Below are 23798 nucleotides of genomic sequence, written 5' to 3'. Positions count from 1 at the left end.
AGGGCATCAATTTACTTCAATTCTCTCCCTTTCATTTTCTTCTTTCCTTTTCTTCATTCAGTGCATGCCACTTGTAACATATTTTGTGTTATGTTTAGAGTTATTTGTATTTTTAAAGGATACCCTTGGTAGTATAATTCGAAATGAGAGAAATTTGTCGAATTTTTGAATTGGTCAATTAGGTGTGCTTTTCTAACAAAAAATAATAATTTTATTTGATTAATAATAAAACTAATGTAATCACCTCGCACATCTTATTCGGTCTCAATATATATCTTAGATTCCTAACTCCACACACGCAAGTGTAGCATGGTTTCAATGTTATATATGATTTTGTCTAAAGGCATGGTAGGTGAGGTAACCAACCTTTGCAGGTAACCTATGGAGTTTTGACAACTACGACCACAAGAAATTCCCAGGAAGATGGCACCAAATGTTTACTGGGAAACTTTAAAGATCACACCAAAAATATGGGGTTGTGGGCTACATACAAAAATCACTTTATGCCAAACCCTTTTGAGTTACATAGAAACACAGATTTCAACTTTTCTTGTTAGTACCAAATCAAAATAACCCATTTGGAAACAACATTGGCTTGAAATCTCACTGGCACACATTCATTACGTAATTACAAAATTGTTGTCTATCCATTTAAATTATTAGTATGATCAAATAACAGAGGCAGAAATTGTACCATCCGAATTGTTAATGTGATAGATTCATTTTGTTCTTGGCTTTTATTGGCACATGAATTTATTTATTGCAAATAGGTTGAAAGGGTCGCCGCGTGCAGTTCTTTTAGGGGTGAACCCTAGAAAATGAAAGAATATTTTGGATATAGTCTACTATGTACTTATTAGAATTATAAATCAAGGTCCAACTGACAGAAAAGCCACTAGAACAAATTGATCATGTTGAAATGGGATTGCACTTTTACGTGTGTTATTTTTTGTAAGTGCGAAGAAGACTATTTTAATTTACACCACAATTTGAAGTTTTATGAAGTGCCAAGAGATAGGTTTTGATCAGCATCAAATTCAAAATTTAATGTTATAGTGAGCACTAGTTTTATGAGAAACATAATTATATTCTACGATCTAAAATAAAACCTTTTGGAGAATTCCAATCATGTGGGTGCTACCCCATAGATAATGCTCCCTATATTTTTTTTTAATTGTCGTAGTTGATTTTTTGATTTGCGTTTGTCTCTTTATCTTATTTAAAAAAATGTCAAATATACCAAATTATAAATCATGCTTAAAGTTATTTTAGTAATAAATCATATCATAACAAAATAATCAATAATTATATATTTTTTTAAATAAGACGAATGGTCAAACTAGATTCAAAATTGGTATCAATTAAAAAACGGAGGGAGTATATATTACCATTAAATTGTTCGTGCTGGTAATTTTGGTTCCTTCCTGTTCATTCTTTTCTAGAAAGATACATTAACAAGACATTTATATATACCCTTTTTCGAGAAAGATACATTCACGAGACTTGTACAGCTTTTGAGTTTTGAGAGAACAAACGAATTTCTGTGCTTATTCGATAATTACGTGCATTGACACAAAAAAAAATCATCGGTTTACTATTATTCGATCCTATCCGATTGATTGATAAATCTTTTTTACCTGAAATATTTATAATCACCAAAAAATAATTAGAAAGGAGAAAAAAAGTAATGGTTTGGATGTCTTATCTCAAAGAGACCTTCACACCACAACAATTTAACTACCTTTAATTTGTTGGGAAAATAATTTGTGACGTGTGCTATAACAAAGTGGATTATCAGAGCGTATATCCGAATTATGACCGGAGAACTAACGTAATGTGACGAAATAATTTCCAGTTTCTGACAGGATCTAGAAGACCCAAATCCGTAACATTGTGTGACATGATCGATCATTTGATCTCCCACGTCAGGTCAATCCTTTTCTTTTCCTTTTTGATGTATATGATGATGTTAATTGCATCCAAATTGCAATTTCAATGTTCTTAATAATATTATACATATACTTAGCGTCATCTTTTCATTTATACTTATATTTATAAGTTAAAGTTTAAATTTTTCAACCTTAAATTTAGAGTTATTTTTAGAGTTTTTCTACAATAGTTTATTTACCGTCTTGCTTTTAGATCACCAAGAACATGCATATAAAATTTTGTTCATAATATTTTAATCGTTAATAAGTTGTTTTGCTTATGCTTCCAGAAAGTCAAAATAGGGCTCATAAACATTAGATCTCACAGGTGTTTTCTCAGCCTTATTACATCTTAAAAGCTAAAAAAAAAAAAAACTTTGATCGCAAAAAACAAACCATGGATTGTGACTACTGAAAGTGTGCTATCAGATTTAAGAAATTATCTAGTATACCTGTCAATCTTGGAATTGTTTCTTTGGGCGACCGGGAGGTTCGGAATTTGCTTATAATCTGTTATATTTTGAAACTTATTGGAGTTAATTCTATCGAGGGTCGAGAGGGATTCGGTATTTGTTTTTTAAAATTGTCAGTTATAAATATATATTTACATGTAGATAACATGTTGTAAGAGGATCATGTGTTATATACTGAAAATAATATTTATTGCCACCAACTAATTTTAGTGAGGTAGCGATTCTTTTCTTGCGTGTTATCATGTAAAGCAGAATTTAGAGTTATTAGCAATGTAAATTTACTGACATGCTAGCGAAGAGGCTCTTAGCATTTATAAAAAGAAATTTTATATGATAAAAGGTGAGGAAAAAAGACATGAATAATTAAAAAGTTGGTATATTAATGATCCGACTTTTTGTCGTCTCAAATATTACAAGAAAATAATCTCTTAATGAAGTAAGAGCCTATACAGGCTTTAGCTTTGTACCTAGATAAGCTTCCCATCGTACTAGCTTGCTAGGGAGACTGCCATCAACTTCTCGTGGATATAAATATACGGTTGACAGTTAATTAAATTAATCCAGATCTACTGACTCTATGTATCAAAATAGTACTCCAAATTTGTTCAGAAATATAACAACTTTTATACCCGTATTTTCTTTCGAACCGATTAGTCTTTCACCGCTACAGTTTATCTCAGGTTTAATGATTCATAGCCAATCCAAACCTCATTTGACTGAAGTTGACCGCTAAAGTGGCATTCTACATAGGTACTGCATTTACAAACAACTCCTTCCACAGTCAATTTTACTCAAATGAGATTTGAATTGACTATAATTCATCAAACCAAGACGGTGAATCTAAATGTGTAATTTTTAATTTTATAGGTCTAATAACATTTGCTCTCCAGTTTAAGAGTCTAATATGTAATTTAAAAGTTTAAGGAACTAAATAACATCCGCTCATAAGTTTAAGGACTTAATATACAATTTAAAAGTTCATGGGCATAGATAACGGGCCTGTTTGGGGAGCTTTTTCCAGCCGTAGCTTCCAAAAGCTGCTTCTACTAGAAGGTGTCCCAAACGGTTCATGGCTTCTAAAAATATGTAGTTAGGGATTTTGCAAAATGAAACGAGAATTCAGAAGCTGGAGAAGCTAGGTTTAGGAGCTTTTCCAGATTCTCATAACCTGATTAGCAAGCAGCTACTTATTAGAATCTAAATCTTCATAACCTGATTAGCAAGCAGCTACTTATTAGAATCTAAATCTCCCTAACTAGGCCCAACATCTGCTTCCAACTTTAAAGACTAGCTATATATTTTACTCTATTATTTATATATGTATGTATTTAGATTTATTGACATTTAAATTATTCTAAGCAAACGAAGAAAGTCTTACGTGGTGGAGAAAATGGAGTGCGGGCAGGTGGCTCCCAGAATCTCTCCGGCGGCATGGGCCGGCGAAGTATATATATAGCCATGGCGCGCCACACATCTCTCACCACCCAAGCCCACGAGCTCCTCCTCCTCCTCCGGGCCATCGTCATCTTCCTCTGCTGCGGTTGCCGGCGGCGAGGAGGACGAAGCAAGAGACACCGGCGGAGATGGTCGGGATGCTGCCGGAGAGCAATGCGCAGGCGGCGGACGTGCTGGGCGACGCGTGGGACTACGGCGGGAGGCCCGCGGCGAGGTCGAGGACGGGGAGGTGGGGCGCCGCCGCGATGATCCTCGTGGCGGAGCTGAACGAGCGGCTGACCACGCTCGGCATCGCCGTCAACCTGGTCACCTACCTGACGGCCACGATGCACGTCGGCAACGCCGAGGCGGCCAACGTCGTCACCAACTTCATGGGCACCTCCTTCATGCTCTGCCTCCTCGGCGGCTTCGTCGCCGACTCCTTCCTCGGCCGCTACCTCACCATCGCCATTTTCACCGCCGTCCAAGCCTCCGTGAGTACCACCTACCTCTCCGGCGACGGCGAGCCCCACCGCTTTGTCTCTCTCTTTTTTTTAATGAGAAGCTAAGATTTGCTTCTTCTTCTTGCTGTCGTCAGGGCGTGACGATACTGACGATCTCGACGGCGGCGCCGGGGCTGAGGCCGGCGGCGTGCGCAGCGGGGTCGGCGGCGTGCGAGCGGGCGTCGGGGGCGCAGATGGGGGTGCTCTACCTGGCGCTCTACCTGACGGCGCTGGGCACCGGCGGGCTCAAGTCGAGCGTCTCCGGCTTCGGCTCCGACCAGTTCGACGAGTCCGACTCCGGCGAGAAGTCGCAGATGATGCGCTTCTTCAACTGGTTCTTCTTCTTCATCAGCCTCGGCTCGCTGCTCGCCGTCACCGTGCTCGTCTACGTCCAGGACAACCTGGGCCGCCCCTGGGGGTACGGCGCCTGCGCCGCCGCCATCGCCGCCGGCCTCGTCGTCTTCCTCGCCGGCACCCGCAGGTACCGGTTCAAGAAGCTCGTGGGGAGCCCGCTCACCCAGATCGCCGCCGTCGTCGTCGCCGCCTGGCGCAAGCGCCACCTCGAGCTCCCCTCCGACCCCTCGATGCTCTACGACATCGACGTCGGCAAGCTCGCCGCCGCCGAGGAGGTCTCCTCCAAGAAGAGCAAGCTCAAGCAGCGCCTCCCCCACACCAAACAGTTCAGGTAATTAATTAATTAATTAATTGTTCTTTACTATTTCTTTCTTAATTAATTAAAAGCAATTTTACGGTTCTGAGGTATCAAAATTTCAGTGTAAAATTTTAGTAACTCTTGATACCTAGGTTATAGAAGATACCAAATTTTATATTAAAATTTTAATACCTTTCAATACATACTCAAGAACCGTAAAATTGTTCGTTAACTAATTGCTCTCTCTATTTAGTCTAAAGTACAAGTATTTTTAGAATTCAAATTTTATACCACGGTATAAGTATTATATTATGTGCTATGTTGATTCTCATGATTTTCCTTATTTCCAATGATTTTGCGACTAGTAAGGTCCTTGAAAAGGGAATTTAAGCAATAGTGACTAGAAGAGAATATTTTGATTAAACATCGGTATTTTAAAACGGGCGTGGTAATTGATTGATTGGCTGGTTGAGATTAATTATAACTATTAAACAACTCCTAATTGCACAATTTGCTTTGCAACAATTATAGATTAATTAGCACATGGAATAGCCATTGGTTGCTTGAGTATATATGGGTCAACTTGCATGGACTGCTCAGTCATGAAGTGAGGAGTGACATAGGAAAAATTAATTAATTATGCTAGTCTTGACCATGGTTGGCACCCAACCTTTTAACCATAGGAGAGCAAGAGAACAAATTTGGCCAGGTGAAGAAATGATAATAATAACACTTGAAGAAATTTATTATAGATTTTAATGATCCAATCAAATGTAAGTTTGGGTGTAGATTCAGATTACACTGTTCAATCAACTTGTCCCCCTCCAGCCAATCTTATCAGTTCTCATTGTCCACCAAGTAGCAAATGTCACATGATGAGATGCTTTGTAGTCTTCAATGAATTCAGTGGAGCATTTGTAGTCTGCAATACGCATTGCAACTCATAGATATGTCCATACATGGTGTCACTAACAGCGTAGAAATTCTGGTGTGTTATGGACATAAGAGGATATTTTCCAGATTCTGATGAGTTTTTTTTCCCAGATTCAGACGAAAATTGAACTGTTTTTGACCATCAATCAACCTGCCATTTAGATTGCCAATATATAGAATGTCGGCTACGGTAGCTTATGGGCATAAAGACGATATTCTTTTCTGGAGATTTGCTCTAGTCCAACAAAAAGTAACAAAAAGTACCTCGGATACCGGTACCTCGCAATACCAAATCGTTTATGATCGTTGGATCTAATAGTATACATCATACTCAGCTAGATCCAATGGTAGTAAATAATTTGGTATCTCGAGATACCGATATCTCGAGATACTTTCTGTTGGATCGAGCAAATCTCTTTTGTCTGAGTTCCAATGATTATTTTTCCAGATTCCGATGAAGAGTTAAATAAAAATTTCCGGATTATATTCGGACGAAAACTGAACAATTTTATGATAAATCCCTTCTTGGTGACCCTAGCTAGAGAATTGAAGTGATATGCGTGAGTTCCATATAGGAGGCGACAAATTGTGATTTTGGCAGTGACCAGCCAATAATTGCCTGTATTATAATCTGAATGCAAGGGTCACGGGCTATGCTTCTGTAGTTCTGTTTACTGACCATCCCTATCTCCCTTCAATTGATCCTGAATCCTGATGAAGATGTCTTCCTCTGCCTGATGCTCTGCACTGAAAATGCAGACTGAAAACACTATCCTCTGATGAAAGATAAAAACTAGTCAGAAGATATTGGAGATCAGGACTCATCAGGCTGGTCGGCAGGCAATGCCAAATGCCAATTTTTTTTTGTCATGTTTTTGTCCCCCCTAGAACATTAGCAGCCTATCTATCACACCTGTGGAGAGAGAGCTGTCTCAGACCTACTCCCTTTAGGATTATTGCAGTAGAAATTTCATAGATTTCCTATTCTCCTGCATGGAGATTTTGTTCAAAAACACCAGAGTTCCTATAGTGAGAGTTGAAAATAACTGAGGGTGACTGTTTCTACTGTTCAGTAGAAAAATAAGATTAGTAGAGCTTTGAGGTTTGAGTGCTATTAACATCCTATAATTTCTGAAGGCTGAAATGTGAGCACAAGGTTAGGAATTAGGATGCAGATGCCTTGGTCTTAAAGGTCATATTAACAACAATATCTGCCTTTGAAAAAATATTGAAAATAATTCTGGAGGAATAACTAGAGAAATCTACAAGACCATTCTCCAATGGGATTAAGACATGAAAAAGAGTAGAATTAACCCAAGTATATTAACTTAAAGTGGGGTGAGAACATTTGTAGCTAAAAACACTTTAGCTCACATGTGTCATGGAGTATGGTGGTTGGAATGGCTTCTCAAGAAAACAAGCTTTACTTTTACTTTTACTTTTTCTCTAGTCTGGTCTCAGAGACAGTGAAGTAACTGACTCTTGCTAGTTTGGTTTTTGCAAGTTCCACATCAACTTTTTGTTCACTTCAAGTATTAAACCATACCATCGACTTAGCTTGTAAAACTCAAATCTCCTTTACCCTATAAATAAACTATAATCTGTTCTTTCAAAAAAACATTAACCTGCAAAAGTCTTATTTGTACATGTCATTTACCAAATCAAAGACATTGCTTCAGATAGAGGAACAAAAAAAATCAGACTAAATCTTGGAATATCAGACAACACACAGGTGAAGAAGCCGTGCTTATCTGCCACAATGCAAATACAATACTTGAAATAAATATTCTAAAATAGTTGGTGACTAATAGTGACCAGACATACACGTGTGTTCATAAATTCGTTGATGAGAACTCCATTGTGGGCCATTAGAAAGCTAATCCAAAAGCAAGTGGTAAAAAAACATGGCATATCCCCTCAATTATTAGCAGACTGTTTCTGAACAGGACTGAGACGTGTGCATACCGAAAGTTCAGAGAGTTCAGAAAAGGTTTCTGCATGATTGGTAAGTAGGAAAAAAAAGGGAAGAAATTTAGCCCTAGAAGCCACAGCTAGTTTAACAAGAGCTAGTGTATCATTTGTTCAGGCAAGCTCCATCTTGCAAACGATGAGGACAAGGAGATCTTAGCAGCAACCTCTCTCTGTCTCTCTCTGTCTCCCTCACATGTATCTGCATTCATTTTGGCATGGCTCACTTGGAGCTACACTGCACATCTGTCCAATCTCTGATGCTGGAAAGGCAATGGGGATCATTCACAATTGGTGGATCATCTCCATGGACCATATGCAAAAGCAGCTTGAGAAGAAAAGGAAGGAAAGGAGAGGGACATGTGAGCTGTGTTGTTAGCATTGTGGCTGCCTTCTCTTCCCCTATAATTGTCTTGTGGGTTGGTGAGGTTGATTGGAGAAACTAAATCTACCCCTAGTTATTCACATCGATAAAAAAACCGCTTTTTTTTTTATCAAGAGTGGGGGTGGTATGTGTACGTGGGGCGCGACGAATAGCGATTTTTTAGTATAGCTTATGGTTGAATTACACATGATACTTTTAGGCCTCGAGTGACACTTGTCGTGTCAGTTGCTTCCATATTCATGGTTCATATTTTAGTTAGGCACACGTGATCACATTCATTTTAGCCATGGTGGTCGGCCTCAGCACGGGCAGGGTAGGGCAGAGTTTTCTCATAGGTTCTGGGATAATGTTTTCATGGCAACTTGCCCGCCATGGATTCAGTTCCACATGATAAAAGTTCAGTTCCTTTTGTTGAATAGCAACAAATCAAAATCATGTCAGATTAACACTATGCAAAAAAAGACAGTATGAAATTATGTTTATCTTGTCGACAGGATAGTGCCGGCCTGAATGGTTGTTTAATGAATCTGTTCGAGCTGTCTGAATCTCCAGATTATGAACTCAAATCTTCAGACTCTATCTGGGAATGTATAGAACCGCAGATGCGTAACCATCATTGCATCAAATCACATGAACATGTTGCTTCCCAATACTAATTGTCTTGTCAGACCATATCATCAACATGTGCAAATGGGAAGAATATTGCCACTAGGAGTCACTTGACAAGTAGCTGTTTATTCCTAGTTTGGATGAAAAACTCTGACGAAGTTATTTTTCAGAAAAGATTGCCCTGAAGACTTAATTAGTTGTCAATGATTCCCCCAGCTAAATGACAGGATGATTTTATTTGACCAACACATGATCTTGTTAATGGAGCATAATTTGTCCAACTAGCTGGATAAAATTGTTTTAGTGTTTTGATGATTGGATTTGTGTCTCCCTCTTGTGAAGAATCTTTCTTGTGACCGTTGCTTTAGCTTGCACACGGCCTCCTTGTCGCCTTTTTTTTTATGCCTAAAAGATGAAAAGAACATTGCAATAGCCTCTGTTTCAATTAAAATAGGTCAATGATAGATACATATATTTCCAAAAATCTTGCTTTATGTTTTCTATAGGCTTCTTTTTGTTCAGAAGTATGTTCCTGCAATCACTGAAACAAGTGTGCAAAAATTGCTGATGAGGTTTCTGTATCTGAACCCTGAAGAAAACAAGCTGAATCCTTTGAAACTCCTGCATGCTGTTTCAGCTTAATTTCTCAGGCTAACACCCATGAAAATTCATGTATACTCCAGTGATTACAAGTAGTACCAAGCTCAAAAATTGTGCATGTCCACAGAATGAATCATGCCTCTTTTCATAAAAATGTTTTTTTCTTGTCTGAGTTGATAAGGGTTTTTAAAAACCCTTCTTTTTGCATATAATCCGAAATTGATTGTGCATGCAAGATGAAAAGAGTTAAAAGAAACTGAAAACTGATGCACACGTGAGTGAAGTTTTTTTCACGGAAGATGATAAAGAGAGTTAACAGATAACATTTTTGTGTGTGTGTGCAGTTTCTTGGACCATGCGGCGATCAACGAGGAGGCCGGCGTGGACGGCGAGGCGAGCAAGTGGGAGCTGGCGACGCTGACGGACGTGGAGGAGGTGAAGACGGTGGCGCGGATGCTGCCGATCTGGGCGACGACGATCATGTTCTGGACGGTGTACGCGCAGATGACCACCTTCTCGGTGTCGCAGGCCACCACCATGGACCGCCACATCGGCGGCTCCTTCCAGATCCCCGCCGGCTCCCTCACCGTCTTCTTCGTCGGCTCCATCCTCCTCACCGTGCCCGTCTACGACCGCCTCGTGGTCCCGGCGGCGCGCCGCCTCTGCGGCAACCCGCACGGCCTCACGCCGCTGCAGCGGATCGGCGTCGGCCTGGTGCTGTCCATCCTCGCCATGGTCTGCGCCGCGCTCACCGAGGTGAGGCGGCTCCGCGTGGCGCGCGACGCCGGGGTCGCCGGCGGCGGCGAAGTCGTGCCCATGACCGTGTTCTGGCTCATCCCCCAGTTCTTCTTCGTCGGCGCCGGCGAGGCCTTCACCTACATCGGCCAGCTCGACTTCTTCCTCCGCGAGTGCCCCAAGGGGATGAAGACCATGAGCACCGGCCTCTTCCTCAGCACGCTCTCGCTGGGCTTCTTCGTCAGCTCGGCGCTCGTCGCCGCCGTCCACAAGCTCACCGGCGACCGCCACGCCTGGATCGCCGACAACCTCAACAGGGGCCACCTCGACAGGTTCTACTGGCTGCTCGCCGCCCTCTGCTTCGCCAACCTCGCCGTCTACCTCGTCGCCGCCAGGTGGTACAAGTACAAGGCCGGCCGCCCCGGCGCCGCCGTCGAGATGGCCGACGCCGAGCCGTGCCTCCACTGACTGACGTGTCCGTCGATCGATCCCGCCGTCCATCCGCCGATCGGACGGCCACGATTTCTTCGCATGTTGTACTATATATATATAGTATAGTATACGTGTGTACCAGCAATGCACGTACGTATACGTATATTTATACGTATACGTGTGCCTGCGTAGTAGTATAAATGGAATTAATAACTTGTTAGAGGGGGAAATGGTAAAAACTACGGATTAGAGAGAGAGGAAGGATTAAGAATTTTCAACGGTGGTGGGGACAGGGTGTCAGTGACTTGTTGGTACATTTTGTGTCATGGGAGGGTCTCGTGGTAAAAAAAAAGATTTACCACGGCTTCAGTGTAAAATCATCCGAAAGGAAAAGATGGGAAAAAAAAAACGTGCGTGCTTTTCATTAACCTACAAGTCATTCATTTGCTGTGTCCATCCAAGTTTCAGGCCTACAAATCATTTAGAATGTAGTAGAAATTTCAATTGGTGTTTATAGAAATTAAGTCATTTCCTCGAAAAATCCCATAAAATTTTTCCAATCCGAATGAGGTGTAATTACTCATGTTTGCAAACATTTGAATGATAATGTTTTATCGTGCTAGTTCACATATACGAGGTATTAAATGTGTATTTGAAAATTTTTCAAATAAACTTATAACAAAATCATATTGGAGAATATTTAGGAGAGTAGAACTCCTCGTGCATGATACATTAAACCACAGCAAAGAGCTATTTGTACAACTTCCATTAAGTTGCTGTCCTCAAATTACTTCCTCCGGCCATAGAAGAATGCTGTTTCAAGATATGTGCCAGGGTTGTCATATATAACAAAAGATTCATGATACCATAATGTAATTTGTTTCTTTAATCTACTCCCTTAGTCAAACAATAAGATTTTGTTTGAAGAGCTTAAGATTCTAAGGTCATGTTTGTTTTCATTTAGAATAGTTGTAATATAAATTATTAGAAATAATCTAAAACAAAAAATAATATCAGTTATTGAGTTGTTAAAGACCTACTATATACTTGGGTACTTCAAATTAACTATACACCTTATCATCTATTACTTAGTTCAGCTTATAATAATCTAGCTTATAGTAACTTGGCTCAATAATCTATATTACCATAATTGTAAATGAAAATAAACATGCCCTAACATGCTGATGAGAATTTGAAAAGGCTAGATTTTTCAGCTTATGTGTTTTTTTTTTCATTTTCTGAATTCTATCACTGCGGATTCTCAAATCTAAATGTTGCTTGCAGAGTTTATGAAAAGCTTTCCCGAACAGGGAAACAAAGAGTTGTAGAATGTAAAAAATTAAACGAGGAAGAGTTATAATTGTTACAAGTGAGAAGATACATGGAAATGTACTAATATTATTGGACAAATTATCAAACTACAGATGCCATTTTATTTATGGAACTAGAGTAACCATATACAAAAACATTAAGGAAGATACGTAGATTTAAATTTAAAAGAAGTCCAAATTAAAGCATGGAATCTTCCCCGTGCCATCTAGTAAACCACAAAACCTCGCGATAGTTCCTTAAAATTTCCCACTAAATATTCCATGCACAACAAATAAGGCAGCTCCATGAATTTACAGAGAAATTTCTTCCACTCCCCTTAAAAGTAAATCAAACTTATCCAATTTTAATCAATTTGTTCGTCAAAAAAACTCCCAAACCAAACCAACGAGAGAATTCATATGGCAAGTTGGCAACGTGCGCGAAAACTAGACTAGAAATCCGGAGGCGTTAGTTGCCGATCCGACGGCCCACGTCGCCTCCCCCACCCGATCGGACGGCCCACAACCACCCACGAAGCGTCGCGCCCCTTCGCCGCCGTGTCGTGTACTATACAGAGACCGCCGCCGCCGCCTCCATGCAGAGATGAATTGCGGCGGCGACGACGGCGGCGCTGCCGACGGCGAGATGTCCGGCAGAGGAGGAGGAGGAGGTGGCTACACCGGCGGCTCGGGCGTGACGGAGATGGTGACCGCTGCCAATGCGGCGACGTCGGCGGTGACCACCACGACGGAGGAGGGGGAGAGGGCGGGTACGGTGCCGGCGGCTTCGTCGTCGTCGTCGTCTCCGGTGTGGCGCTGGCACGTGTTGAATCTGATGCTAGGGTTCGTCGTCGGCGTGGCCGTGGCGGCGGCGGCGATGCTGTTCCTGAAGCGTGGCGGCGGTGGGCCACCGCCTCAGCTCTGCGTGGTTCCAACCTGAAGATCTCTGACGACGCCACACCAGCAGCAGCAGCAGCAGTAGCACACAAGTAATGTTGTAACATTGTCTTTCTAACTTTTTTTCTCATCTCATGTTTATCCTGACATGTTCAAAAATTTCTGATATGAAGAGATTATCTCTCTTCCCTGTTCACTACTCTGAATGATGAATGCAAGATTGCATCGAGTTCATGATAAAAGATCTGACAAGCTATATGTGTAAGATGATCCAGCACTGTCAGAAGATAAATCCATTCATGGTATGACGATAGTAGGTCGATTTGATCAGGAAGAAAGAATAAAGATTTATGGAGGATGTCAAACTGTTGCGGCAGTTAAAAACTTTCAAAAAAAATCAAGCCTAGTCAATGTAGAAATCGCGACGAACCCGTGAACCACCATAATGTACACAAACCATGGCATCTAGGGAGGAGTATTGTTGTTACAAGTTAGAACAGGTGCTCCTTTTTAGGAGGAAAAAAAACATGAGGGGAGGCATACCAATATGAGGGTATCCTTTTCCTGGGAGTATAACTTTGTTGGGAACTACTACCTCCTCTTCTTCTATGTCTTCTTGAGGATGTAGCCCACGATGATGCCGAGAAGACCCACGATGGCCAAGAAGGTGAGGGAGAAACCACCATTGCTTTTGCCGCTTTCTTTCCGTAGGAGCTCCTGATTTAAAGATACAAATAGAGATTTCGTCAAACTATCCGATAAACACAGCGCTCAGCTCATAGAATCCATGAAATTTCACAGGCATATGCAAGCTATAGATCAAATGCAGCATTTTGAAAGTGCAGATTTTAGTTTTAGCAGTGAAAATGCGTAGTATTTGTGTTTGTTCATAACTGTTTTGTCCCCAATTGACGAATCTGGATTTGTCATTGACTTAGTCATCAGATGGCAGTTGATACGAGTGTTTTAATTGAAAGAAACAGTCGCTAACAAATTTTGAATTCATAGTCTATTACAGAAAAGTTTAAGACCACTCGTACGAAGAAAGCAGAAACTACTCAATCTGCTGTCTAACAATGTTAACCATCAGTTCTTGTGAATGCAATTCTTTATTTCCTTCTAATGATGGGACAACAACTGCTGTTTCATAATGGTACTATGGTAGAAGTACTTACCAGCTCATGTCGTAACTTCTGGTTTTGCTGAATAGCATCCCTCTTCTCATCGTTTAGTTTGGAGATCTCGGATGATGCCTAATAGGAATATAATCATCAAAAAGTGGTTGTTTATCAAAAGAAGGCTTTTTATAGAATATAAAGATATGCTATGCTAACAACTAAATGTAACTCATGTATTTCGGCTTTCTATTATCATTCAATTATCTCAGATAATACTAAAGTACCCACTATTATCAAGACCAAAGGATTATGCTTTTCTGTGTGATATGGTTCATCAGTCACTGGATGCACCGTATCATTCATGGTTGAAGCGATGAAAAAGCCCAATTTTCAAAAAAAAAAAAAGTATTGAGTTTTGTAGTATTAAAGCTAAGTTGATTTTAGCTTTCAAATTGGATTTAGTACTAGGTAATATACATAGTATACATATAGGTGGTGACATGCCATTGCCGTGTTACTTATGACTACATGCCAATAGGGGTGGTAATGGGCAAGGCCCTTAGGCCCATTTACAACCCTACTTAACCATTAAAAAAATTAGCTCCAAAATCTATTAAATGTTAGTCCACCTCATTTTAGACTCAACCCTTAAATTTTGTAGGCAAAAAAAGTTGGGTCCATTACCACCCCGACATGTCACATGTCCACATCTATGTGATAATTGTGCTTATCAACCTCAATGTTAAGAGTGACATTCAGAAAAGCAAACAAAAAGGTATGGTTTTGGACTCATGAAAGGATACCACCAATAAAGCACTAAATGTCATACTGCGGGGCAGCCATTATTCATGATCACTTGCAATATACTGTAGCTAGCACCTCATGTAATTTAACTATCGCATGGAATCAGATCCAAGATGTCTTGACCTATGCCTGCATTATTTTATCCAATTTTACTTAACGTTGTTATCATGACCTGTGCATTAGTAGTTAGTTGAGTAATAATATTAAAGAACGAGGGCGCCAACATTATTTACTCTAGCAAGTTGCAATTCTGTGCTATAGTGGGATTGATTCTTCAATAGATATGTAATGACAAAAGATAAAAGCTGCCTCTGTGGGCCTCTCCTTTGTTGGTTCAGCAGATGATCTAGAAACCTAAATGTCGCACATTGATAAGAGACAATTAAACAACAAAATGAATCCCAGGTGTCTGATATAAAAATAGAGATAAAGAAATAATTAAAACCAGGTAGACTTACAGGTTGTTGCACTGTGGAATTATAAGTGCCATTTCCTTGCGCAAATGACCGAGCAGAACTACCTTGTTCAGAGTCTTCAGGCACTGCAGAGGATGTAGTTGGCACATAGACTACACGTAGCTTGAATTCCTCAACAACCTTTCCTGCCACCTTATTGAACTGTTACATGAGAACACATAGACGGATGAGATGATGTTGTAACAGATGGATGCAGAAAATTGATTAAGGAAACACAAAATGAAGAACTGCAAGGTAGGTACCATTTCTGCATTAATATCTTGAGTTGTTGCACCATTGTCAGCTGCAACACTTTGAACAAGGAACTTATCCTTGCACTGCATATCTGGAGGTGCCTTCATCTGTGCTTGCATCATCACTAATAAAACTAAATGTTACACAAAACTTCTAAATAGACATCTGAACTAACTTGAGCAGACTTCTTCTGGAATAAATTTTATTGAGCATAAATTCTATTGTTTCACTATGTAATGTAGTGGCAGCTACCTGTAACATCGCATGTAGACCCCGGCAATACCACACCAATATTAGGGCGCACACAGTATTGCTTTGGGTTGGTTGTTTTGACCTGTGAACCAAAGATGAGGTAACAGATTTAAATCATTTGGAACGAATTCAGATAACCAGAAGCGTGTAAGAGATGACATCTCAAGTAGATTACCTTAAATGCAACATAATGGTCAGTCTTATTGGTGAGTTGCATGGAGCATGAGCTCTGTTTCAGTAGTTGGACTGCATGCACAGAACAGCAGTTTAGTTTCAGGAACATCTGAAGAAACAAACATAATACAACTCGCTGGACATGGTACAGAATGAAAAACAACAACAACAAATTTTAGTAAAATGGGAACAAAAATCAAAATACTGGATTCTAAAATGGATCGTGCTATTTCGATCCGCAATAGCCATGAATGCTTGCATGGACATTGCATTCAAGCTTCCCAACAAATCACAGAAAGCAACAGATCAGCATGGTCAAAAGTCACATACTAGCTGACAAGATCCCAAGACTCCTGGAGGCACAAAATGGCTACCAAACGATGATCCTACGCAATGCACGTCAGAAGCGTTTCATCATCAGAGCTAGCCTCGCGTACGACGTGCATCAAGGAACCCACTCAAACCCCAGCAAAACAACAACCCCTGAAGCATGCTGCAGTGGCACAGAAGAAGCCTACAAGAATCACCACTCGAAGGGACACGCCACTCCCACGGATCAAAGCCCAAGATCCCAGCTTTGACCAAGATCCATCGACGGAAGAACAGCCACTCGCATCGATCGATCAACCATAACAATTCCAGCAGGAAGGGGATTGGGTGGGCGAGATCTGCGGGGGTGGGCGAGATCTGGGTGGAGGTGGTGAAGAAAACTTACAGGGGAATGCGAGCTCCGAAGGCTGGATCTCGAGGAAACGCGCGCTCCCGGCGCTCATCGTCGCTTCTCCGAGCGCGCGCCCCTCTCCTCACGCGAATCAAGCAACAGACTCGAGCAGGAAGAAACCCCCAAAAGAGAACAGCAGCAGCAGCAGCAGCAACAACAAAAAAAAAAAGTGATTTTTAGTGCTCCCTTCCACCGGATTCGATCGGGGAAGCGAAGAACAGAGGCTCCAGCCACTAAATCGACCCGGAATCTGCCCCCGCCACAACAGCGGAAGACCGTGGGGGGAAATCTCCGCTCGCCGAAGCCGAGACTGCGTGTCCTCCTCCTCGTCGATGGATGGACGGATGCTCTTTGTTTTTGATTAAAAATGGGAGAAATTCTGTCGAGTGAATGAATTGAGTTGGTGTTCGTTGGGACCCCTCGAGGTGAATGACCATACTACCCTTCGAAGCTGGGGCATTTAACTTGTTTTACTCAATAAAAAAATGTTTATAGCAGATTTACCGCTAAACTCAAATATCATATATTCATATTCATAGTGTTATAAATAGTAAGTGATAAATTTATTTTGACCACTCGTATGAGTAAAAAAAGTTAAATTTCCCTTCAAAGCTAGGCTCGCCAGGACAAGGGTATGCTAATAGTTCCATTTTCTGTTTAGAAATAAAAAATTTGATTTCTCTCCTTTCATGTTTTAGCAGAAGTGAGAACGCTTTTCTTTTTTTTAACCAATTTCATTTGGAAGAGAAACAAGAGATGAGAACAGATTTTTGTTGTTTTGTTTATTGCATCTATATGGGTTTCTTGATAAGACCTAACATAAAAGATAAGTCCATATAATACTTTGTTCAAAATTATTTTTGAATTCGTTTGAAATTTCTCTACATAAAATTCGTATGTCTTATGTAGGGCGGACCACCCAAAAAAATCAGCGACTATACCCCTATTAATAAAAAATTAAAAAAATGAGAAAATGACGCACCAATCGCAACGTAATCAACGGAATGCCTTCCATTTACGCCGCATACGTGATACGTGGGACCGTGAAAGGTGAAATCAGAGACGGGCATCGGCGTCTACACTTCATCGCCATCGGTTCCTCCCTGGGCGGCTGGGCCTTGGCGTCGGCAATCGGTGATTCGGTAGAACGAGACTCGGACGATGGACGGTAGACGACGCACCGACATATCGAGATCGGGAAACAACAGTGGCAATGCGCGGCAGAGCGGTCGGTGCGACGGGTTGGCAGCCGGTGGTCGCCGCACCTCGGCGAGGCGGCGACCATACACCAGGCGTCGTGTCATATCGAGGTAGTGGGCACACCTTCGGCAAGTCACCAACGTAGGGTGCAGCCGCTCACGCTGTTACTCCGGGTCTCCGGCACTCCACCACACAAGACAACAAAATGCAGCTTATAGCACAACAGTCAACAATCAACGGTAGAAACTTTGGCTATTTTTTTGTACTTTTTTACAGCTATACTTGTATAAAATTTTTAATTTATAGTTTTAAAAATTTAATCTCTCGTCATGTGATACTAAATTGTTATTTGTATTACTATAGATCGTGAAACATGAAGAAAGATCGAGATCTGATAAGAATAAAAGGTAATCTTCTTAATTAAACTTTCCTAGCCTATATGCTTCTTTGAGTCAACATTTCACTTAACTACTATTTTCATATGTTTTAAAATGCTTTATTAATATATCATGGTATACCTATGTTCTGTTTTATTTACTTGCATTGTGTATATTAGCATAATTAGATTAACCTTGTATAAGGAAAAAAATTAGTTGAGCCACTCGTACCCTAATCCTAGCTCCGCCACTGCTTACGTCCATATGTTGATATATATGTTGACATGTACAAAGTTTATAGATATAGATAGTTTGGCATAAACTAAAGAATGCCGCAGGTTGACCCAAAGCATAAGCTATATAAACACGTAGGTGGATCATGAGCAAATAAAAATAACACTCTTTTTAGTAGAGGGGCATCAAAACAAAAAAATAAAACCGAAAATAAAATGAACTAAAATGTAAAAAAAGGGAAGAAAATAGCCCAGATCGTGCGTGCGGTATTGCAGCTGGAGCTGGGTGAGCCAGTGACGTGGCGCTTTAACGGGCATGCAGGGTGGCCCCACCAGTCAGTGGAATGCAGGTGAAGGAAGAAACGTGCTTGCCTCTTCACGGATGGATGCCTTTTTACTGATGCTCAAACAATATTACTACTACTTCGGAATTTTTTTTATTAATACAGTTGATTTTTTAAGTTATTTGATCATTAATTTTAAAAATTTTATCTAGATATATAAATCATATACTTAAAGTTAGTTTAGTAATAAATTAAATTATAACAAAATAATCAATAGTTATATAATTTTTTAACAAGACGAAACATCAGAAAAAAGTCAGCTGCGTAAATTAGAAAAAACCGAAGGGTGTACTATCATCATCTTCCGTGTCATTTTGCTTTGTGCAATTTGCAGTTGCGTCGGCTTATTTCGGAAGTCAGGAATATTGCATGAGCTTTTTATTTAAAAAAAGGGTGTATTCTGAATCTCAAACCAGACGCTTTTACAAAATCCAAAGGATTGATCGAGCAAATTGGTGGATAAAATTTTGGTAATAATAGTAATTGGGGCATTCTTTGACAGTTTTTTAGTTGCTTGCCTTTCACAACCCAGCCCATCGTTTGCTTCTAGCATTATAGTTGGCAAAATGCTAGGTGCATCCGTACAAGAAGTGATATCAACGAGGTATAAAATTATCACATCATATTTGTGTTAAGTTAAAAAAGAGAGTATGTGAAAGAAGAAATATAGGGCATGAGTTCCAATGAACTGTGTGTTTTGTATAAGTGATAGAATAGGTATTGACGATGCAGTCTAGTTCCACGGTTTATATTTAACTACAATTCTCATTATAATAATAAGTAAATTGAATTTTGTGGCAGTATTTTTCTAAGACTAATGTACACAAAATTTTAAGACTAATTTTCCTGAATAATTTATAAATAGTTACATTTTTTCCTGATGAACATTTTCTCAGATAGGAAAGTCCAAGTGCATTCGTTTTTAAAAGGGGAAAATCCTACTGTCTTTAGGGATTCCAAGTACCAAACTTTTTCCTTATAACAATTCAACACTTCTTCAATATTTAACACTTCCACCATTTTTTATTTGACGTTGTTAATTTTTTTTATTTTCATGGGACATCTTCTTTTCAAAAAGAATTAGAAAGCATGAAAAATTCTAAGTCATTTTTATATTACATTCAGTGATAATCCACAATAAATAATTATTTAATTATGCCACTTTTTTAAGTAAGGCAAATGATTAAACATGAAGAAAAAATCAACGGTATCAAATAAAAAATAATTAGTAATTAGTAAAAAAACTATTAGATTTACCAAAGTACTAATAAGATGAACGATAGTCAGTACGGATTAATCAAACCATGCTTATTTGGAAATAAGTTCCTGGAATATTTATTTTATAATAAATATTAAAGGGTGGAAGCAGTAAAAAAATTCCAATGATCCAGCTACGGGTAGCCATTTCACAAAGCGTCTCCGCCGTCCAGGTGTGTGGAGGCCCATTGCTGCAGCGGATCGAGGACAATGTGGGCTCGTCCCATCACATTCCACGGTGGGCCCATTAGGACAGGCCCAATAGGCCCACCTACACATTCCACTCTGCTTATATAAACCACCGCCGCCGCCGGCGACGCAACCGAAGGCGCTAGGGTTTATCGCCGCCGCTCGGCTCCGACGACGACGAGGAGGAGGAGGCGAGATGCTGCGCCGGAACACGCGGCTGCGGCGGGAGTACCTGTACCGCAAGAGCCTCGAGGGGAAGGAGCGGCAGCACTACGAGAAGAAGCGGCGCCTCCGGGAGGCGCTCGAGGAGGGCAAGCCCATCCCCACCGAGCTCCGCAACGAGGAGCTCGCCCTCCGCCGCGAGATCGACCTCGACGACCAGGACAGGGCAGGTCGGCTGCTCAGCTCCCCCCCCCTTTCGCCGCTTCCCACTCCCATCAGCTGCTGCCGCTGCCGCCTTTTTTCTTCTTCTCATCCATGGCTGGCTGGTGGTGATCTTTGATGCAGTTCCGAAGAGCCTCATCGACGATGAGTACGCCGGCGCCGCTCTCCGCGAGCCCAAGATTCTCCTCACCACGTCGCGCAACCCGAGCGCGCCCCTGACGCAGTTTGTCAAGGTGCGGCCTTTTATTTCGTTTGTGAATGAACTCCTCCTCGGCAAGTTGAAACGATGAAGCTAACCATCCTTACTGTCCATTTTGCTAGGAGCTCAAAGTTGTCTTCCCTAACTCGCAAAGAATGAATCGTGGTGGTCAGGTATAACGTTGTTGTTGTTGTTACATTCTCACGTTTAATTGAGATTTTAGGTTGCTAAGAGTGAAAAAATGTGTTCCAAGGATGCATTTTTGCCTGGAACTGCGGTTCTAGCTTATGTGGACTTAGCTCAGTACGATGTGGAGTATTTATCTAGAGGTTTCCTTTGGCAGGTGATATCGGAAATCGTCGAGTCTTGCCGTTCGCATGATATCACTGACCTTGTTTTGGTGCATGAACATCGTGGTCAGCCTGATGGTTTAATCGTCTGCCACCTACCGTTTGGGCCAACTGCATACTTTGGGTTACTCAATGTGGTATGTGTCCTTACCACTTTATCAGTGCATGCCAAGTCTTTGTCGTGTAAGATGTAGGAGATGATACTTGGTTCTGACCCTGGATATCATTGTTGAACAGGTGACACGCCACGCTATTAAAGATAGGAAAGCCATGGGTAAAATGTCAGAAGCTTACCCCCATCTAATACTGGACAACTTCACAACCAAGGTAGGATACTTTGCTTTTAGTTGTTTTGTTCTAAAGCAACTAATTTGTTTGTTTCATGTAAATAATAAATGATTTTTCTCTATTGTTTTATGACTATACACTTGTGTTGCATTCAGTTATGTCCACCTTGATAGTTGTTTGTTGGAAAAGTACATGATTTTTTTATATCAGGGGTATCAGATTGAAGAGTCATGATGAACATAATGAAGTGAGGAAGCCTATTATCAATTTTTTTCCTTTTTTTTACTAGATTCACTAACATGTTCATGAACTGGAGGCTGCTGTGATGATTCTTTATAATCTGAGTGCTCTTTGCTCTCTCTCTCTCTCTCTCTCTCTCTCTCTATCTATCTATCTATCGCTCTCTCTCTCCCTCTTTGCCTGCCTCTTTGTCTGTCTGTCTATCTATATATCTATGTGGAAGGTGATACATCAGTCACCACATACATGCATACACACATATATATTCTCAAGTGCACAAGAGTACTGGCAATAACGGCTTCTTGTTAAGCAATATTGCTACAAGTGATGATACAATGTTCATTTGCAACAGAATGCTGAGCACCTCCAGTTCTATTGACATGTAGGAGAACTTGTACACTACAATTTGCATATTATTTCTGGTGGCTGCAATGATGGTTTTCTCGTTAACCTGAGGTCTACCATGAGGATTATATCTATCCATTCCAAAATAACATATCTGAGCAGCTTTAACATGTTGCTGGTTTGTAACATGATCAGGGTTTACCATGTGTTCCTAATAATCTTGTTCATTTCTATTCTTTTTGTGACTTGCATCCCAGCACACCTGGGTTACAAAGGCGGAGGTTACAGTGATGTCTTTCTCGTTAACCTGAGACTTGTTTCTTCCATGAAAGACATTTAAATCCATTCAAAATTCTAGACTGAGATCCTCCAACTTGTGTTTATTTTCTTTTATTCTGTTCCTTGATGTTTCTAAAGTTATACGGAGGCTGCTGTGATGTTTTTCTCGTTAACCTGAGATTTGTTTTTTCTATGAAAGACACTTCAATCCATTCAAAACAATATACTGAGAGCCTCCAATTTCACTCGCCATTTGTTCTTAGTCTACTTGTAGTTCTGTTTGTTACTTGTTTGGTTTTCTGAATTATCACACTTCTGAAATATGGAGGCCACCGTGATGTTTTTCTCGTTAACCTGAGAAGTACTAACCATGAGGACAAATCTATCCATTCAGAATAACTAAACTGAGTGCCTCTGCTTTTTACATCTTGTGTTGTTTGCTTTATCTCCCTTTTTGGTGGTTTTGTTGTGATCGCTCTCTGCTTCACTAAACCCAAATAAATTGAACCCACTGGTTTATTTGAGAGGTTTGTGGTTTTGGTTGCTTTGCTATTTTAGATTGAAGGAGATTGGACTCTAAAAGGAGTTTCTCTAGTGTGTACCTTACATTTAAGCACATACATTTCTACTTCTGTCTCTACTTTGTCAGGGATTTATGCTTTTTCGGTCTGTGCTCCATCACATCTGTTTGATAAGATTCTATTGTTACAGACTGGTGAAAGGACTGCTAATATTGTCAAGCATCTCTTTCCTGTGCCAAAACCAGACTCGAAGCGGATAATTACTTTTGCTAACAGAGACGACTACATCTCATTCAGGTTCACATTATGATCTATTCACCCTTTAACTGCTACATTAGTCTAACTTACAAACCTATCCCCCCTAGTGTGGTTCTTCCACCACGTTTGAATCTTTTGTTCCTTCTGAAATCCCCCATCAAATGTAACATATCTAACCACACTAACCATGAACAATTTTTTCCCTGCATCAGGCATCACGTATATGAAAAACATGGTGGCCCCAAATCCATTGACCTGAAGGAGGTTGGTCCTCGATTTGAGCTGCGACTATATCAGGTTAAGAAGGCTCTATCGCCCGCTCGGTGTTTGAAGCTTGACAGTAGGACTTTTCTGATACTAATTCCTTGCTTATTCTCTGTTCAGATCAAGAGAGGAACAGTAGACCAAGCAGAAGCACAGAACGAGTTTGTGCTACGGCCATACATGAATACAGCGAAGAAGCAAAAATCTCTTGGTGCCTGATTGACCTGCAACTGCAACTTGCAGCAGTGCATCAATTTTTTTGAGTTTTTGTTCTCTTGTTGCATCTGTAACATTAGCTCAGTGTATCTAATATCTGTGCTGTGATAATGGTTCCATTCATAGTTACTGGGTCCTATCTGTCGGAATTGAATTTACGTCTCTGTTGTGGATTGGGGCCCAATAACGGCCAAATTTTGTAGCGATGGCAACCCA

The 23798-nt window shown here is 40.6% G+C and overlaps 3 protein-coding genes across 3 annotated transcripts; 2 read left to right on the top strand and 1 right to left on the bottom strand.

The window, feature by feature from the left end:
* Positions 1–3892: 3892 nt before the first annotated feature.
* On the top strand, positions 3893–11095 carry LOC102722323 (protein NRT1/ PTR FAMILY 6.3-like). Its single transcript, XM_040526684.1, has 3 exons — positions 3893–4329; positions 4434–5023; positions 9830–11095. The coding sequence occupies exons 1-3, from the start codon at positions 3985–3987 to the stop codon at positions 10686–10688; spliced, it is 1794 nt and encodes a 597-aa protein (XP_040382618.1). The 5' UTR covers positions 3893–3984; the 3' UTR covers positions 10689–11095.
* A 2086-nt stretch (positions 11096–13181) lies between these two features.
* Positions 13182–16989, bottom strand: LOC102714851 (vesicle-associated protein 1-3). Its single transcript, XM_006659064.3, has 7 exons — positions 16633–16989; positions 15919–15989; positions 15744–15825; positions 15500–15615; positions 15240–15398; positions 14035–14112; positions 13182–13576 (listed from the first exon to the last, which is right to left on the bottom strand). Exons 1-7 carry the CDS (start codon positions 16688–16690, stop codon positions 13466–13468), a joined length of 675 nt encoding a protein of 224 aa, XP_006659127.1. The 5' UTR covers positions 16691–16989; the 3' UTR covers positions 13182–13465.
* Positions 16990–20360: 3371 nt separating this feature from the next.
* On the top strand, positions 20361–23785 carry LOC102714577 (U3 small nucleolar ribonucleoprotein protein IMP4). Its single transcript, XM_006659063.2, has 8 exons — positions 20361–20630; positions 20746–20855; positions 20944–20994; positions 21165–21308; positions 21409–21498; positions 23035–23141; positions 23315–23399; positions 23487–23785. The coding sequence occupies exons 1-8, from the start codon at positions 20435–20437 to the stop codon at positions 23583–23585; spliced, it is 882 nt and encodes a 293-aa protein (XP_006659126.1). The 5' UTR covers positions 20361–20434; the 3' UTR covers positions 23586–23785.
* Positions 23786–23798: the final 13 nt, after the last annotated feature.

This window comes from Oryza brachyantha, chromosome 8 (assembly GCF_000231095.2).
Source record: "Oryza brachyantha chromosome 8, ObraRS2, whole genome shotgun sequence".
Classification (NCBI taxonomy): domain Eukaryota; kingdom Viridiplantae; phylum Streptophyta; class Magnoliopsida; order Poales; family Poaceae; genus Oryza; species Oryza brachyantha.
The sequence above is the reverse complement of the archived record's forward strand: the minus strand, read 5'-3'. Positions and strand labels throughout refer to the sequence as shown.